Source organism: Octopus bimaculoides, chromosome 20 (assembly GCF_001194135.2).
Source record: "Octopus bimaculoides isolate UCB-OBI-ISO-001 chromosome 20, ASM119413v2, whole genome shotgun sequence".
In the NCBI taxonomy this organism is placed as follows: domain Eukaryota; kingdom Metazoa; phylum Mollusca; class Cephalopoda; order Octopoda; family Octopodidae; genus Octopus; species Octopus bimaculoides.
The window spans coordinates 28,706,543-28,726,221 of record NC_069000.1 but is presented as its reverse complement, the minus strand read 5'-3'; the positions used below and the strand labels follow the sequence as shown (position 1 = coordinate 28,726,221).

Here is a 19,679-nt window from a genome sequence, read left to right as displayed (position 1 = left end):
GGTTAACTTCATTATTTCAAGGTTAATAAAATAAGTACCAGTTGAGCACTTGAATCGATATAATCGACTCCCCCCCCCCACGCCCAATCTTGCTGGCCTTATGCCAAAATTTGAAACCAATATTGTGAAATGATTAATTTCAGCAAGCAAATTATTCATAAACTGCTTCAAATTAGAGGATATGAGTTGTAGTTTTCACAATAATCGTTACCAAATCAAGGCCTGTTAAAGGCACCAATATCCCAGGCAGTTATCCAGAGTACTTTGTGCTTGGAGGTACCTCATGACATAGTACTCTGAAGCATGTAGCATAAATAAAATAACGTATAATGGGAAAATTCCTTGAGTGGAGTTGAGCTTATTTTAACTGTTGTGTGATACTGACAGAAGTAATTTCTTAACTGAACTAAATATTGTTGAATATTTGTTTCTTGGAGCTGTAATGCTTCCAATAGAAGCCATTATGTTCTTCAACAGTAATAAGTTATAGGATATCTTGGCAAATCTGGGTTGCTTTAACATAATGCTTTTGATATCCATAACCGTGACCATATCAGTGAGATACTTTAGTGAAGTAAAACTTCTAAATACATATTTACACAAGACAGATTAAATTCTTTGACAATTTTGTCAATAGAAAATGATCTTGTAAAATGGAAAAGAAAAAGAAAAAGATATAAAAAGTACTATGAAAATATTTGCTATTCTAAAATCAAGAAAAAATGTTTTAGGATTACTTATGTTTTTTAGCATGTTTTTTTTTTCTCATATTCTTTATTAGGAAAAATTCATTGCATCAACAGATGATCGATGAAACCCTTTGTACTTTCTTTCACCCACTCCACCTGCCAGTTATGTGCATATATTTCTCTCTCTTTCTCTCTCTCTCTTTCTCTCTCTCTCTCTCTCTCTCTTTCTCTCTCTCTTTCTCCCCCCATCCCAGTCATATCAGTGAAAAGATTTGAATCTGAACTGTTCTCTTAGCTTATATTTTATAGTAAACACTTTATTCCTATATTTGCAATTTCTCCTCTTTGTAAAAGTTTTTAAGAATTACACTTATAGGGATACTGAAAGTCAGCTTGTCTAAGATGCTAGCAACTCCAGGGTTGTGTCATCTATCATTACCCATAACAATGTCATATTTCATCTTTTTCTTACCATATTTCTAATGAAATACAGTTGCTAGGTTCCTATAAATTTTGAAAATAATCAAGAATTTGGTTGCATTTAGTATAACTAACTTTAGGTCACTAACACAGAATATTAAAAATAGCTGATCTCAAATCACATACTACTGACTAAAATAAGACATATTGGATAGTGTAGTCCAAAATAAAGAGTTTGTTTAATGAAGGAATGATCATCACATCTGTCCCAATGTAATGTACATATGCTTTCCTTGTTAAAGACATTTTCCTTGATGAAATAAAAGGATGTAAATGTGGGTTATGTAAATGCAGGGATCAACTACTAATAACAAATTGATTTTTGCTGATTGTTCACAACAGGATAAAAATCTTTCAAAGGCCTGGATAGACTACAGAAAGGCTTTTGATAGTCTTCCTCACAGCCTAGAAACATTCAAAATTTCACTAATAATCAGGAATTTTTTTTATCTCGTGTCATAGAACCATCTTCTCTATATATATGACTTAAAACTTTTTGCAGAAAATGATCAACAACTGCAAGCATTCCTTCACGGTTAAACAGTTTATTGATGGCATCAAAATGGAGTTTGGATTTGACCATGGTTACATTTATTATGGAAAAAATTTCAAACACATACAGCATCACCCTAGATAGAGATAACAAAAAAGAATTAAAACTTCAGAGCATTCATAAGTATTTAGGTATTTGTGAAAGAGATGGAATTAAGCACTTACTAGTAAGTGAAAAGATAATAAGAAAGGAATGCTATTGCAGAGTAAAAGCTATTCTGAAAACTGAGTTGACCAAAAACATATTAGTCATACCTGTATTGGTCCATCTCTGAGATCAGCCAGGTTGACACCAAAATCTGAAAGCTGATAACAATGCATCATATGCATCACTCAGAAGCAGACACAAACTGAATACACCTGCCAAGGAACGAAGGCAGTCAAGAATTAATACAATTTTAACTCACAACGAAAATTTACAACCATGGGACCTTCCACATACCTGCAACAAGCAAATGATTGGATGTCAAATCTAATTCTGGAACATGAAGGTATCAAAAAGTTGCATTTAGTAGTGAAAATGCAATAATATACTTTGAAGAAATGCAGCTAGATGAACCAGTACCTGAAGAAAATGTATTCCCAACTGAAAAGGCAAAACAAATGAAGAATATAACCAAACAGATCAGCCTCCATCCCACTGGATGGTAAATATTTGATTAGAGCCTGGGACCCTTACCTATCTGTGGCTGACATACTCTGGTCTTAAGCCAGAAACTAGTGGGGTATATTATTTCCACTCTGGGCCAGTGCCTTCCAGCTAGGAATTACCAGTGTAATGTTCTGAAACATGAAAGTAGCCCAATGTATCATGTATGCAGAGAACATCCGGAGGCAATTGACTGCATAATCTTTGGATGTGGTTGAATGGCACAACAGAATACTTGCAATGACATGACAGGGTAGCTCAGGAGAGAGTAAAAAGTAGATAACAGTAGAGTACAACTTCCAAATGATGAACAGATAAGTTAACAGAGAGGGTTACAAGTATTTTGGTATATTACAACTGGGCCAGATGCTGTACACTAAGATGAAAGAGAACATTTCTTCTGAATATACCAGAAGAGTTACAAAGTTAGCTAGGACTAAACTAAATGGAGGGAACCTGATTAGAGGTATCAACACGTGAGCTGTAGGTGTGATACATTACTATGCAGGAGTTGTGGAATGGACAGAAGAACTGGTCAATATGACAGAAACACTAGGAAAATAATGGCTATGCATGAGTACCTTTGTACTAGAAATAATGTAGCAAGGCTATACTCATCTAGGAAGGAAAGTGGAAGAGGATTGGTTGGAACAGAAGATAGTGTTGTGAGTGAGATCAAATCCATGCATGCCTTTCTGAGGAATAGTGATGAAGGAATGTTGAAGGTTGCACTGAGTGAGAAGGTGATCAGTAACAATGGTGAGACTCTTCAGTAGTACAAATGAGGACTAATTAGCAAAGGATCATCAACTGGAAAGAGAAAGTCCTACAAGGATAGTTTTTCCAACAAACAGCAGATGAAGCCAATGAAGACTCCTGGAGATGGTTATGGCATTTTTTTAAAAAGGAGATGGAAGGACTGATTGTTATTGCTCAAGAACAAGCTTTATCTACTAACTCAATTAAATGTAGTATTGATAAGACATCAATATCACTTTTGTGTAGATTGGAAAATCACCTGAGACTTAGTCAGATAGTAAGTGGATGCTGAAAACTATCCCAAAAGGAGAACAAAAAAGGCCACGACAAACTAAGAAGTATGGGCTAAAATATTTCAACAATTGGTCTGAGCACCAATCTTTGCCAGTTGGAGAGAATGATGAGGTGAAACTCACATGCCAATACACAGACAAAAAGCTGCATCATAACCAACCAGGTATCATTCTACTACTGGAGGAGTCCAAAGAATGGATCTTCATCTATGTAGCTATACTTGCAGACCAGAGTATTGTGAAGACAGATGATGAGAAAGTCACGAAGTAACAAGACCTAGGATTGGAATTGAAAAAGATCCATAGAACCTCAAAAGTGAGTGTGGTACCTATTGTGATTAGTGCGCTTGGGACCATCTCAAAAAGAGCGATATTCTGGCATCAAAAGCTACAAATAACAAACTTAAAAAGTATTCAGTTTTCAGCAATGCATGAAACAGCTCCTCTGTTGTGGAAAATGTTGCATCTCAAAGCTGCAGGATGGAATTGAGACTTGACATAGACCTAGATAAATCAGAAGTGAAGTGAACGACGACAACAACAACAACAACAATAATAATAATAAATCCCAAATCTCAATTCATATTCCGTTCAGAGTTTCAAATATTTCATAAATGAAATAAAATTCCAGTGTATAACATTTATTTTAAATAAACATAAATTAATATATATAAATATATATAAAGAAAATAACTTCATAACTTCTAATATAAACACACATATGTTTATGTCTTGTTTATTTATGTATTAAATAACTTGTGTATTTATATAATAATGTATTTTTTGTTTGTGTTTTATATACATATATTCATTAGTATTTATGTGTATACATACATGCATCACATACATATGTATTTGTGTGTGTGTGTGTGTGTGTGTCTGTCTGTCTGTCTGTGTGTGTGTGTATGTGTGTGTGCTCGCGTGTTTAATGTTGGCAATCACTTGTCATCAAGAATAATCTTTCCCTTAGGAGAAGTTAGTAGTTGCCTTGTTTAGAAATGGTAACAGGAATGTACAATATTTATTCACTCTATTTTCTTCATAGAAAAAAAAATTCTTTCTTGAACTGAAATATCCAAATACTAATAATACTAAAAATAATAATTTATAAGCCAGTATGCAATGTAAACATAATTGAAATTTAATTGGCTATAATACTTTTTTATTCTATTTGTTTTGCATACCCATAGTACTTATGCATTTTGTTATAGTACCATTTTCTTTGATATTCTAACAATTACCAATTTGCTCTCTTCAAATGGTGAAATTTTAAATGAATTTCATTTTTTTGTTTCTTTTCAACTTTTTTTCCTCAACTATTGCTCAGAGTTCTAAAATGTTTAACTAACTAGATGCAGGCATTACTGTGTGGATACAGAATTTGTTTTATAACCACAGGTTTCAGGTTCTATCCCACTGCATGACAACTTCAGCAAGTATCTTCTAGTTTAGCCTTATAGCGACTGTGAGTGAAATTGGTTGAATACAGACTGTTTAGAAGCCCGTGTGTGTGTGCATGCATGTGTCCATTAATGTTTATATTCCTTGACTTCACATGACATCTTCTGGCAAATAGGTAATGTGTTTACATTCACCATAAGCAATATCCTATGCAGCTAGCTCATCTCATTTGAAGAGCAATGAAGTAAAAAATTCCTTACTTGAAAAACATGTCAGAGCTGGTGACAGGAATAGCTTCTAGGTGTAAAAATTCTGCCTTAGTAAGTAACCTTCCAATATATGCTAGCATAAAAAATTAATGTAGATTGAAAGAATTTCTTTACTACTCAAAATTCTAAGATGAAAATTAATCATTGATTACTGACATCCTGTTATGACTAGCCAGAAAGGATAAATGCATGAATACTGTCTTTTGGTTATTTCTTAATGTTAGTAAAAATCGAAAATCAAGGATTATCCATAGATGAACTTTGCCAATCGTCATGCTATACAATTTGACAAACAGTGAGCCTACATGAAATCCTCAGCCTGCAAGAACTAGCAGCTAAATCTCAATAAAATCACACCTATCATCTTAAAATAAATTAAGAATACATTAATGTGGTCCTAGGTGCTATAATCTGGGGGAGGTCAAAGACTGAATGAAGAGCATTTGTGATATAGAATTGCAGCATTACACCATATTGACTGGCATAAACATTATACACATCAAGTTTCTGTTGTTGTTGCTTATCCCCAAATTGTCCCTGATTAAATAGAACTGATCAAAAGTGTCCTAGCTGTGATCATCTCTCTTCCCCACCTCACTCCGAACAGTCTATTTAAAAATTACTTTTAACCAATGTGTCTTTCCTTTTTTTTTTATGATATTAGAATATGATTTGAGGGAGATTTGGCTGCAGTTTCTAGCAGATCCAGCAACTATATAGAGGCTCTTTCAGAGATGATCATAGCTAGGACACCTTTGATCAGTTTTATTTAATCAGGAACAATTTGGGGATAAGCAACAACAACAGGAACTTTATATCACAAATGCTCTTCATTCAGTCTTTGACCTCCCTCAGATTATAGCATGGATGATTGCAGTGCATGCTGCTAGCAAGGACTGAACTTGTTTTCTTAACTTTGGCATCTCAACAAGCAAGTCTCAACTGACATTCTTCAAATATCACATGTGAAAATAAAGGTGTACTTGTCATATGCTATTTTTGTATATACACCTGTGGAAGCTAAAATATCAAGTTTTCTTGAAATTGATATATTATATAACATCCAACACTGCCCAGTTGGAACACCCTGGATATATTATCAAGGTCGTTATCAAATTTCGAATTGGTTTACCCCTACTAAAGGGTGGATTGCTTTTCAGTACAAAAAAAAAAAATGTTTTTTTCAAAAATTGATGAAATCTATTATGGGTATCCTTTTTCCAAATTCTTCTCTATTCCTCTTAAACAACAAAACAAAAAATGAAAGGCAAATGTTTATGTTACAATGTTAATGAAAGTATCCTTTACAAAATTCCGTTTTAAATAGATGTAAAAGAGAAGAAGGAAGAATTGAAGAGAGAAATAAAAGAGAAAAAGTGATAATTTGAGAGCTAAATATTTAGTTTCATGTCAGTGTCAGTGGATATATATTGCAACTGTTTGGCCAATCAATCAGTCACACGCCCTTCTTTCTACACCATTTTCACCTTTTATTTCTATTTGTTTTATTTACTTTTATTTTCATTTTATTGTGCATGTGTCTATGTTCATTGAGAAAATGGACACTCACTGATTAGATATTTAACAGACGAAAACTGTCTAGCATGGATGCCAGATCATGTGATTTCAGTGTACTGCACTTCCTCAGTGACAGGTGTCCACTCATCACATGCCAGCCAAATCTCACTGTCAACAATATAGAGAATAACTTATCAGTCACTGATGTTGCAAGTAGCCAGCAGGTTTATTGAAAAATAGATATTAGTGATGGAAGCAGTATTAATATCAAAAGGCAATCTTTATGTATATATATATATATATATGTGTGTTGGCTGCACAAGCTATGAACAAAGTTGCAGTGGGTAAAGTGAGAGTCAACGATTTCAGTAATGAATTTAGCAGCTCATTTCTCAGTCCTCTCTTACTTATCATAGTCTTACAGGCCATCACAGAGGTATTCATCGATATCCATGGGAACTTGTATATGTTGATGATCTAGTTCTCATAGCTAAATCCATAGAGGAATTAGAGATGAAATTCCAGGCATGGAAACTAAGCCTAGAATCAAGAGGTTTATGGTAAACTGAGTAAAGACAAAGCTTTTAATAAGTAAGAAAGAAGACAGGAACATGGTGCCTTCAGGGAAATGGTTTTGTTTGAAATGTGGAAAAGCAGTAGGTATAAACTCTATACACTGTAACCCAATGTAGGCTATGGGCACGCTAGTCATGTTGTGAAATCACAGGCAGATTGTCAGAGAATGTAAATATGTAATAAATGCACTAGAACAGTATTACTGTGAGCACACCAAAAATAGATCCTCTTAAATGACCAGATAACTCATTAGAAGTGGTTGATAGCTTTTGTTACCTTGGACATGTAATTAACTTTGAAAATATTGTAGTTAAAGTAAGAACAGGTTGGAGAAAATTCTGCTGCTGATAACAAAGGTTTTTTTTCCCCCACCTTTGTCTTTTTCCCAGAGTAAATGGCAGATTGTATAATGTTTTAGTGTGTTAGAATTGTTGCACGGTAGTGAGACATGGGCCTTGAATGCAGAGGATTGGAAAGGGCTTGAAAGAAATGAAGCAAGCATGGTTTATCTGCAATGTAAGTATGCATAAAAGACCATACAAATGTGCTTAGAAAAAAGGTGGGGGCATAAGAGGAATCAGATATAGTGTGCAGGATTGAAGACTGCACTGGTCTGGACATGTGATGTGTATGGATGAGGGCAGCTGTATAAAGAAGTGCCAACATCTTAATGTGGAATTTGTGGATGAAGGAGATCCATGGAGACATGGGATAAGATAACGGAGGCTGACCTCAGGTCCTTGAAACAGCTGGATTTGATTACAAATGACCAAGATAACTGGTGATATACTGTTCTTAAGAAAATTCGCCCATCTTGGTGAAACTAAGTTCTGATTGAGCTGTGTATGCATAATATACATAACATTTGTATATATGCACAACTGGTCCCTTCACCCATTTCCCCACCCCCAAGACACTCCATCACCTCCCTAACTGCACCTGTTCCTTGATACCACTTAATTTTCTTTTCTACCCAGAACCATTTCACTTGTTATTCCATCTGTCATCCTTTAAGACTGTTCTCTCCACCTCCATTTCCACCACTACCATCACGGTGTGCCTGTCATCCTCCTCATGCACTACATCTTCTTTCCTCTTCCCAGCCACTCCTGCAACTTACTCAATATCATCCCTCTCTTGTCCTATCTACTACCTAATCTTTGCTATTATACTGCTCAGCACTGTCAGTCATCACCTACTCTACTCTCTGTCTCCACCCAATCATTCCCATCCTCTCTTCTCTGCAACAAGGAACCTGTTCTGCTATGTTCTCTTCTCTCATACTTTTATCCATCTTTTACCATTCATCTCCTTTGGAGTCATAGTCTTGCTGGTGGCACAATAAAAAGCTCCCTGTAGACACTGTAAAGTTGTTGATTTTAGGAAGGGTATCCAGCCATAGAAACTTTTCCAAAGCAGATACTGAGCATGATGCAGTCCTTAGGCTCATCGGATCCTGTCAAGCCATCCAGTCCATGCCAGCGTGGGACATAGACATTAAATGATGAGGTGTGTATTTTTGTCTCTCCTTATCCTGACATCACACAGTAGTTGTAAACAAGACTTGGTGTCATACATACTGTGTCCCTTGTTCCCAGTCTTCAGTGAAAACATATTTAGCCATGGGGAAATATTACCTTGCTTGGAAACTGGACTGGCAACAGGAAGGGCATCTAGCCATAGAAAGTCTGCCTTAAATTCTGTTCAACCCATGCATGCATGGAAAATTGAACATTAAATGATGATACACCAAAACACTCACACACATACACAAGCTCATACAACAATTACCTTAGGGAAGCTGGGTTTTGTGATGTTCATGCTTTACTTGAAACATTAGCAACTGAAATGGTTTCAACTGAGAATTGAAACAGGTCTTTGGATTAATCCAAGTCTTGTTGGGGAAATGAGTAAAAGGAAATTGCATGGAATCCTGTCAACATGGACTGTACTTGTAATTCAGATGTAAATCCTTGTCACATGTTTTGTCATGCTGATTCTTTCTGGAATAGTCGACCACATACACTATAGACCAGTGAGTAATTCAGTTGACTAAACAACTGGAAAACTCATTGGAAGCTTTTCGTTTAATGTACATATAGACGCATACATACATCCACATAGATAATGATAATGTTGATGTTAATGATAGTAGTAGTATAGTAGACTTTTAAGTCTGCCTGTCCCCTAATAAACATTCCAACAATTCCCTTTAATTCAGGGGTGGGGGGAGGCTAAAGCCACTTGCTGGTTCACACAATGTGTTGCAACAAATGGAAGGAGAGCTTTTTGAATTCAGATTCAGGTGTATTCAGATCATTGTTGTTCTTTAAGTCTATTCATACCTGTGTTGTATCTATCACTAATAGTAGAGAATGTCTGGAAAAATGGGAATATAGTAAGCTTCCATGTTAGTGGTGGTATGTCAGGTAAGCTACTAACTCTACCTGGTCACTTAGTCCTGAAAGTTAGTTTATTGGTAAATTTAAATACTGTTGATGTACATAAGTTTCTTCACCCAAAATTCTCGGTCCTAGTGCACCATATAATAAGTGTTAAGACTACTTGATTTATTGTTTAGTAAAAGTAAGTTTTTTTTCTGTGATACAGTACTAAACTGTCATATTTAGTCAACTACAATGCAGTCATATATAATGTGACCCCTAATTTTGTATCTAAAAATATTTTTTGTCTATTTTTCTTTACACTCAGAGTATAATGCCACCCACTATTTTGGCCCCCATGTTTGTATTAAATTTCTCGTATTATATATATACATTGAGCAAATATGGTAATACAGTTGATGTACAACTCTTCACATTATCTACCACAAAACATAAAAGGTTGTCACTAAATACTACCATAACATTTTATCCAACACTAACAATTGCTCATGTCCATTATCCTTGTATTGTTTAATTTAACAGTTTTTCTGTTTCTGTTTTCCCATACCCATATATATATATATATATATATATATATATATACATACATACAAACAATCTAGAGCTTAGATCACAAAATCAGATGAAACCCAAAACATGAACATTATTGTTCTTTAAAGCCATACCTACAGGCATCGTGTATATTCACGTACAAATGCCCATATTATTAGGTCATTCTTTCTGTAGCCAACCATTGAATGTCTTCTCTTTGATGTCCGTGGCTTTCAGTTTCCCACTTGTCCCCAAACATTCAAGGCTTTATATTTTAACATAATGTCCAATGAACTTACACTGTTGACTCCTTATGTTAAGATTTTTGCTGGTTTCTTTCATCTAACCCTTTAGCATTTAAAGTGGCCATATCCAGCCCAAATATTCTACCAGTTTTATGTTCAAACTGTGAAGATCCAACCTCTTACACCTACCCTGCAATATTATTCTAAAAATATACAATCACATCATCAGAATCTCAAAGCTGAGATAGTGCATAATTAATTCAAAGCAATGTAAATAAATAAGAATTAAATTTTCCTGAATAATCACAAAACTAAAGAGTTAAAGGTTTGTCTGGATTTGTCACCTTTATAGGACGTCATTCAGCATAAAATAATATTACTACTTTTTTCTCTTTACCGTATACCTATTTCTAATTATTATTTAAATAATACATTAAATATGTTTACACCAATGTAACTATTGTTTTTCATGTAAAAGTTTTTCTGAATTATTTTAATTTTGAAAGATCTAAAAATCATTTTGGTTTAAGATTCATTAGAAACATGCTTTAGTAATTAGAAAGAATTTAGAAGTTTTAATTGTAATTGGCTTATTTTAGGAGACAAAGAGAAAAATTTAAAATTGTAATTATATTTTTTAAAAAACCCTCTATAGTCAAATAAAGACACAAATAAATGAGTTTATTTTATTTCTGAAATATTTAGAAACTGGAAATTAAAAGGGAAAAAAAAAAAAAAAAACTAATTAAACTGAAGAATTGTTCAATACTTTTCTGTGTAGTTATTCAGTAGAGTAACATATTTAATTTTTGCAAGGAAAAAGTTGGTAGTTATATTTAAAGTCTTGGCTATGTAGCCTTCCTTGAACTTCTTTCTGACGAATGTTTCAGTGCTGAAGCCTCGAAGTAGCTGTCAACCTTTTCCATGTAAAGTATGTGTGTGTGTCTGTGTGTGTGCACATGCATGCGCATGTGTGCATATATACCTTTTACTTGTTTCAGTCATTTAACTGTAGCCATGCTGTGACACTGCCCGGAAGGGTTTTAATCTAACAAATCAACCTCAGGACTTATTTTTTAAAGCCTGGTACTTATTCTATTGGTCTCTCTTGCTGAGCTGCTAAGTTACAGAGATGTAAACCCACCAACACCAGTTGTCAAGCAGTGGTGGTGGGAAAGCACAAATGCGCGCGCGCACACACACGCACACACACACACACGCGCGACAGGTTTCTTTCAGTTTCTGTCTACCAAATCGACTCACAGAGCTTTAGTCGACCCAAGACTAGAGCAGAAGACACTTGCCCAAGGTGCCATGCTGTGAGACTGAACTTGGAACCATGTGGTTGAAAAGCAAGCTTCTTACCACACAGCCACACCTATTTTATTCTTTTACTTGTTTCAGTAATTAGGCTGTAGCCATGCTGGGACACTGCATTGAAGAGTTTGATCAAACAAATTGACCCCAGTATTCTTTTTAAAGCTTGGTACTTATCCTATCAGCCTCTTTTTGCTGAACTTGCCCTTCATTTAGAAAGATAATTCCTTTATTTATTGTAGGGCCTTGTCTAATGTAATCGGGGTATCCTATGTTGTGCAATTTAACCCTTTAGCATTCAGATTGCTCTGTCAAAAGTAATGCCTTTTTTTAATTCACATTGTTTTCAATAAGCCATGCATTATCTTGTAGATTCAAGATTCTGATGCTGTGATTGTTTTATTCTTAGAATGACATTGTTGGGTAAGTGTGAGAAGCCCAATCTGGCTGGTTTGAACATAAAACAGATCGAATATTTGGGCAAGATAAAGCTGGTTTAAATACTATAAAGAGTTAAAAAGAAAACTGATTTTGTTATCTAAATAATGCAAAATTTAATGTTTCTTGTTCAATATAAAACATTAATTTTTAATTGACCAATCAATTCTAATCAATTTATTAATTTATTTATTTTACAGATATCTCATTACTAAAAATCAAGAATTTATCACTTGAGATCGCAGAGCTGAATGAAGTATTATTAAGTAAAACTTGTAACCATGATGGCACATCATCCAATTCCAATGCGACTCTGTCAAGAGTTGGTCCTTTTGTTAATTGTGATCCTTGCTACCTTAATTAAAGGAGGTAAGTCCACCTTGATTCATATCCCCCTAACATCACCTCAGATTTATGTTTTTTGTTTTTGCTTGAGTAATTTCAGTTTTGTCAAATCATTAACTATTTTCATTGCAGCCTGCCTGACATCAAATCCAGTTCTGTCATTCAGTTTATAACCCATTTGATTCTAACTCACGTGACACTTCTCTATCTCTGGTACAAGACTGTCAACTTTAAAATGTACATATCTAAATTAAAACCTGCCATTATAATTTTATAAAAGAACACACTACAATACATTCAGTAGCAGAGTTTATAAAGATGCCCTATTGTCTTATGTCATATGTTTGGTTTGATTATATTTCTTTACATTTTGGGTTCAAATCCTACTATGCTTGACTTTACCTTTCATTCTTTTGAGGCCAGTAAAATATGTACTAGTTTTCACCCTTAAAGGCATTGCCTCAGCATAACCATAATCTAATGATTGAAACCAGTTATAGAATTACTGGCTAGCTTTGTTTTCAGGATCATAAATTTATGCAGAATTTCGCACTCTTTTCCACTGACATTCCACCTGTGACCATCCCATCTTTTGCCTGGTAAAATATGTCCAGCACTGAATTATCCAATATATCCATGGTAAGGTGAACTTTAATGCAAATTTGGCTTGTTTCTGGAGCTTACTCATATCAACTACAACTATGTAAAAGAATGAACTTGGCTACACCAAATTGAAAATGCTCCTCTCTCTCTCTCTCTCTCTCTCTCTCTCTCTCTCTCTCTCTCTCTCTCTCTCTCTCTCTCTCTCTCTCTCTCTCTCTCTCTCTCTCTCTCTCTACAGCAATTGCATATATCACCCTCTTTCATGAGGTCTCAGAGAGACAGTCATAGACATGGACTGCTAGTTTCTTCAAATACCATGTTTAATAAAGTCTGGTATATTTGGAGTAAGAGTCCTGTGTTTGCACTTTATACATTTGACCAACATTTGAGAGATCTGCATGATTAGGATTAACCTACTATTAAATAAGAGCACATGTAGAATAATTAATGGCATTCCATTTATGGTGAATTCACTAATATATTTTTGTGCATGTGAGTGTTCAGAAGTACAGAAACCCAGTCTCCAACTAAATTTCATTGTAAATAACTTGATTTGTTACCTGCTACACCTGCTAGAGATGTAACACTTTAGCATTTAAACTGGCCCTATCTGACCCAAATATTCTTCCTGTTTTGTGTTCAAATCATCCAAATCCTCTCACACCCTACACTACAATATCACTCTAAAAATAAACAATCATGTCATTGAAATCTTGAAGCCATAAGATAATGCATGATTAATTCAAAACATTCAAAACAATGTGAATAAATAAGTATTAAATTTGACCGAGTGATTTGGATGTTAATACATTGAATTAAAGCAATGAAACAGTAAAGTAACTCAATTCAGTTAGCTGTCTTTATAGACTCTTCTACCATTTTTATCCACATTCTTTCTTTTCCTCTCATCTACCTACTTAATTTACTTAAGAACAGGGCAGTTTCCCTACCCTTATCTTCTGCTTCAAATAACAATTGAAGTTAGTTAGGGGTTTCTTTGAAGAGACAGACGAAAAGAAAAACCTAACTGACTGCAAGTCAATAGTCTAATCTCTATCATTCATAGCTAATTGCTGCTTTCCAACTTATCTTATTTAAAAGATTGATTTATATACATTTTTAGATTTTTTAAATATTGTTGCTAACCCTTTCTTTCATTTGCCTCATATTCCTGTATGCTGAAAAAGGTAATTAAAAGGCAGGATAGAAAACACTTTTAAAAATAGGAACCATTGTCAGACACTATCTATCTTGTGTGGGATGCCAAATCTTGCAAACAATTCGTGTAAAAAATTTATCACAGTTGAGGAAGTTCATTTTTTACACTTACAAATTTCAGGCCATTTCAAAAAACTAACAACTACCACTAAGTAGTAAGAAACATTTAAAGGACCAGCAAAATCGGTGTGTAGTCTTGACCATGGAATATCTATTTTTGGCCAAGGTTCACTTTTTATAGTGGGCAATTTTGCTACTACAACACATCCTCTACAGCCTATCACCAAATTTTCGATGTCTCTGCCCGTTTTTGGCCAGTATACATAACTGCATTAATGCTTTCATCCTTGAAATACCAGTGTGTCCAATGTAAAATTCTCTCAACATTTTCTTTTGTAGTGTTTCTGGTATCACTACTTTCTGTACATACATCAGTACGCCATCACACAATGAGTATAGGTTCACGTCTTGGTTTCATTTCACACCCAATCTCTACATTCTTTATCGAAGATTTGCTCATATCTTCAGTAGTATGCTTCGAAGGTAACTCCTTCATCAGGTTCATATTTGTTGCTTCTGGTGTTGCTCTTGCAGTTGTATTTGCTGCTGCTGTTGTTCTATCAGTTGTTGTTGCTTCAGTTGTTCTTTTAGTTGCTCTTGTTGCTGTTTTAGCAACCTGAGCAAACTGGCCTACAAATTTTCCATAATTTTACGATTTTTTTTCATAAACTTCCATACAGCCAAAACTTTGTGAGTTTATTAACTCCTCTTTGAGTTTCTTAATTCCTCATGAGTTGTTTAAATCCTCGTCGAGTTTATTAATTCCTTATGAGTTGTTTAATTCCCTATCGCCACTGTTGTATCTTTAAAATGTTGGATTGTTACAACACCCACTTCGGTATACAGTATACTTAGTAAAACCAGTAAAGACAACTATCTCTGACCACCTACTACATACTCCCATACTTCATGTACTTCTTTACTTATAGTGACTAGGTTATTCCATTCTTCACGTAGGGGATGACCATTATTATTAATCCCCTACAACAATTTTTATGTTGCAAATGCCCAGAGCCATCAGTATTTCATAAAAGGGGACAGAGGAAATAGATTCTTGTTATCACCTATGATTATATTATCGAGTTTAATATTTATGATGAATTTAAGGTGGTAAGCCAGCAGAATCATTAACACGCTGGCCAAAATGCTTAGTGGCACGCTGCCCATCTTTACATTCTGAGTTCGAATTCCACCAAGGGTGATTTTGCCGTTCATCTGTTTAAGGTTGATAAATTAAGTACCAGTTGAGCACTGAGATCAATGTAATCGACTTACCTCACTTCCTAAAATTGCTGGCCTTGTGCCAAAATTTTAAACCAATATTTATGATAAATTTACCATTCTGGGTGTATAGCGCTAACCTAGCACATCTAGCATAGGTACCCCTAACACTGATGGCTACTTTTTTAACTCAGATTTTGTCTGATGTATCTGATATCTTAGCATAATGGGATACTGTTTAATGAGTTTACTTCTGTTATTCATTTATTAGTTTCAGTCACTGGATTGCAGCCATACTGGGACATCACCTTCAAGAATTTTAATCAATGATATTGATCCCAGCACTTATTTCATTCTGATATTTGTTTTATTAACCACTTTTATTGAATGTCTAAGTTTGACATAAACAGGTACAACTCAATACTTTAGTTTACACTGGTGAATACTCTCTCTCTTTCTCTCACTCACACATACACACACACACACACACACACACACACACACTCACTCACAGAAATACACATGCACACACTCAAATACATGCATGCACACACAATGGGCATCCACAAATTTTGTTTCCAAAATTTCTCTCAAAGAGCATTGGTTAATCAAAGTTACAGCAGAAGACACTTGCCCAATGTGTCAGGATGGGGTTAAATTTAGAAGTTTATTTGTGTTTCTGACTAAACTTCTAAACTACTCACTTATACTTGTGTTTGTACGTGTGTGTAGGTATTATATACACATATAATGATGATTATGTGCAAAGAAAAAAAATGTAATGTATATTTAGCATAATTTAAAAAAAAATTATTGTGCCACTTTATCATCCACATCATTATCATTGCCATCCGGTAATGATAATGATGTGGATGATAAAGTGGCACAATAATTTTTTTTTTAATTATGCTAAATATATATAAATAAAAGAATAAAAATACACTGGCTTGATGACTTTCCTTTTGCAGACAAGACAATAAAAATATTTACACTGCATCTCAGTAGCATGGGAAGGAAGACCAGGGTAAAAAATTGTTTACAAAGAGCTTCATTGATAGGCCTGCTTTATTTTTAGTAGTAGTTCATGTGTAGCTTACGCTTTTAGGAAAATAAATTCTGAAATAAATATGTTTTTGTATTCAGAGATTTTTTTTCATTTATTTTTTTAAAAACTTATATATGTGAGTGTATGTTCTAGTGTGTGTGTTTCATTCTATTCTATAGTTCGGTGGGTCTCTTCCATCTATGCTGTCATCAATTCTCAAGTTTTATATATGGGTGTGTGTGCATCATGGTAGCTTATAATAATATAACTGTGTGTATCTATTTCTATCTGTTGTGCCCATAATGTGTGTATTTCAGTACTTTGGTGTGTCTTTGCCCATGTTTCTCTAGATATGTGATGTGTGTGTGTGTGTATACATGACTGAATTTATATACATATACATATTAATTGCCTGTATTTATGTGTGTATGTGTGTGGATATGTATGTTTATACATGATTGTATACTCACACACACAGTAATGGTAAGAATGGATATGTGTGTGTGTGTCTTTTTGCATTAGTGTATCTATATGCATGCACATATTAATTGCAACCCTGGATCTGTGTGTGTGTGAGCATATGTGCTTGCATGCATGTGTGTGCGCATGCGAGATTACTTATTGTTTTGGTTGTTTGAATTCAGCTCGGTGTCAGGGGCATTATTGCCAGAGAGAGAGACAGACAGGCAGAGAAAGGCCCCCTCACTTAGATGGGATGACATTATTCTTATATTCTTAAACACTTTACCATACCAACCAGGGCTTGTGGTGGAGGAGTTCACAGTATAATTGTTGAACAGTTCACTTCATGCAAGCTTTTATTTGTTTTTCCTTGGAACAGAAAATGTAAGACAGAGAGAGAGAGAGAGAGAGAGAGAGAAAGAGAGTATGAATTGAGAGAGAAAGAAATATGATTTTATCAAATAAACATTTTCCATGCGCCCGCCTCTCCCATGCGTGTGTATTTATGGATGTGTGTATACTACATCTGAATGACTTTATTTTAAAGTCTGTAGAGTATCAAAATTGCATAACTGGAGTGACAGCCTCTACACGTTGCTATCTTCTCTGGCATCCTACCATTTTATCTCTCCACATGTCTGTATGTGTATCTACAAATTAATCTTTGTCCAGTTATTTGTTTGTCTGTCTGTTTTAGTCCGGTACACACACACACACACACACACACACACTCTTTCACTCTCTCTCTCACACACACACACTCTCTCTCTCACACACACACACACACACACACACACACACACTCCTTTAGTATGTTTGTACTGTCATATTGCTGTTTTGCATTTTCTTATGTTTGTGTTACTGTGTCTGTAGCCCTTCACATCTCACACATGTGAGGCCTTCACTCATGCACACATTTTTTCATATATGTGAGTGTACATTGGGTTAAAAGCCAAAATATTTCAGTCAAAATGAGGACACATAGAAGGCTCAGATGATGTTAAGTAAACAAGGCAACCATGATAGGTATGTGTGTGTGAGTATACACACATACATATATATATGATTGTGTGGTTAAGAGGATTGTTTCATAACCATGTGATTTGGGGTTCAGTCTCACTGCACAACACATTAGGCAAGTGTTGTCAACTCTAACCTTGGACTAACTGATATTTTATGATTGAATTTGGTTGAGAGAATGTGTGTATTTATAGTCACCGAGGGGTTCTTAAGTTTTTTAAAAGGTAGTTTTTCAAGCAAGCATATGTAACATCTTTTTGACCCATCAATATAAGGTTTAGTCTTACAAAAGATCTTCAATGTTGTAGTTGTTGTTCTTGTCCTTAAGTCTCCAGAATAATGTTGCATGTTTCTTCTTGAAACGTCTAATGGTTATTATATCTGAATTTAAATTTACATGGATCCTATATAACATTTGGTCTCTGTATGGCTGTTGTCATAGCTTGCTGATATCTGCTTCATTAAAATGGAGGATATATCACATGCCTACCTTATTTAGACTAATCTCTGAGTGTGCATTTTGGACAGATTCAAGTCATCAGTTGTTTACTGTTGTAGGCTTTTACACATGAATATGCGCTTTTAATTGAATGCCTATTAAATATCTTTCTATACCTGCTGAGAAAGAGATTATCTAATAAAATAAAGATTCTTCTACCTATATTTGTCCTAACATTTATGGAGAAGGGCATAATGAACCAGAAAATATTGCAGGGCCTGTTATGACTAGATGGTTGAGAAAGTGGAGGGTTACAAAAGATTTTACTAGTGATGCCACTATCCTGTAAAACCTTATTATAATATGGGTATGTCACACATGTGTATTAGTTGCAAGCATGGCTTAGGTACAAGCAGGCATGGCTGTATAATTAAGATGCTTGCTTCCTAGTCGCATGTTCAATCACACTGTATAGCACCTTAAGCAAGTGTCTTCTACTACATCCCTGAGCAAACCAGAGCATTGTGAATGGATTTGGTAGATAGAAATGGAAAGAAGCCCAACATAATGTGTGTGAATGTGTTTGTTGTACCTTTGTTTAGACATTACTTGATGGTTTTAAATGAGCATCATCATAAATGAGTGATGTTGTTTGTTTCCAGTATTTTGTGAAACATGTCTATCTCTTAACTTGCTTGGAAATTGATGAGTGTTGGCAACAGGAAGGGTGTCAGGTAGTAGAAAATCTGCCAAGACAAATTCCATATGAGGCATATCGTTCGTTAAAGGATGATGATGATGATGATGATGATGACGAGCTTCAGCTTTTCATATTTGTTTGTCTTATTTCTCTCTTTTACTTGCTTCAGTCATTTGACTGCGGCCATGCTGGAGCACCGCCTCTTAGTCAAGCAGATCGCCCCCGGGACCTACTCTTTGTAAGCCCAGTACTTATTCTATTGGTCTCTTTTTTGCCGAACTGCTAAGTGACGGGGATGTAAACACACCAGCATCGGTTGTCAAGCGATGTTGGGAGGGACAAACATGTACACACACGGTGGTGCACCAGCATGACCGCAGCCACTTGGCTGAAACACATAAATAAATAAATATATATATATATATATATATATATATATATATA

General features: G+C 35.0%; 1 protein-coding gene across 1 annotated transcript in view; it reads left to right on the top strand.

The window, feature by feature from the left end:
• LOC106874719 (cell adhesion molecule-related/down-regulated by oncogenes) overlaps positions 1-19,679 on the top strand; it is a 315,401-nt gene that overhangs the window by 65,351 nt on the left and 230,371 nt on the right. Inside the window, exon 2 of the mRNA XM_052974960.1 lies at positions 12,323-12,491. Within this exon, the coding sequence (XP_052830920.1) occupies positions 12,404-12,491 (88 nt within the window). The 5' untranslated portion in view covers positions 12,323-12,403. The remainder of the gene's footprint in view (positions 1-12,322; positions 12,492-19,679) is intronic.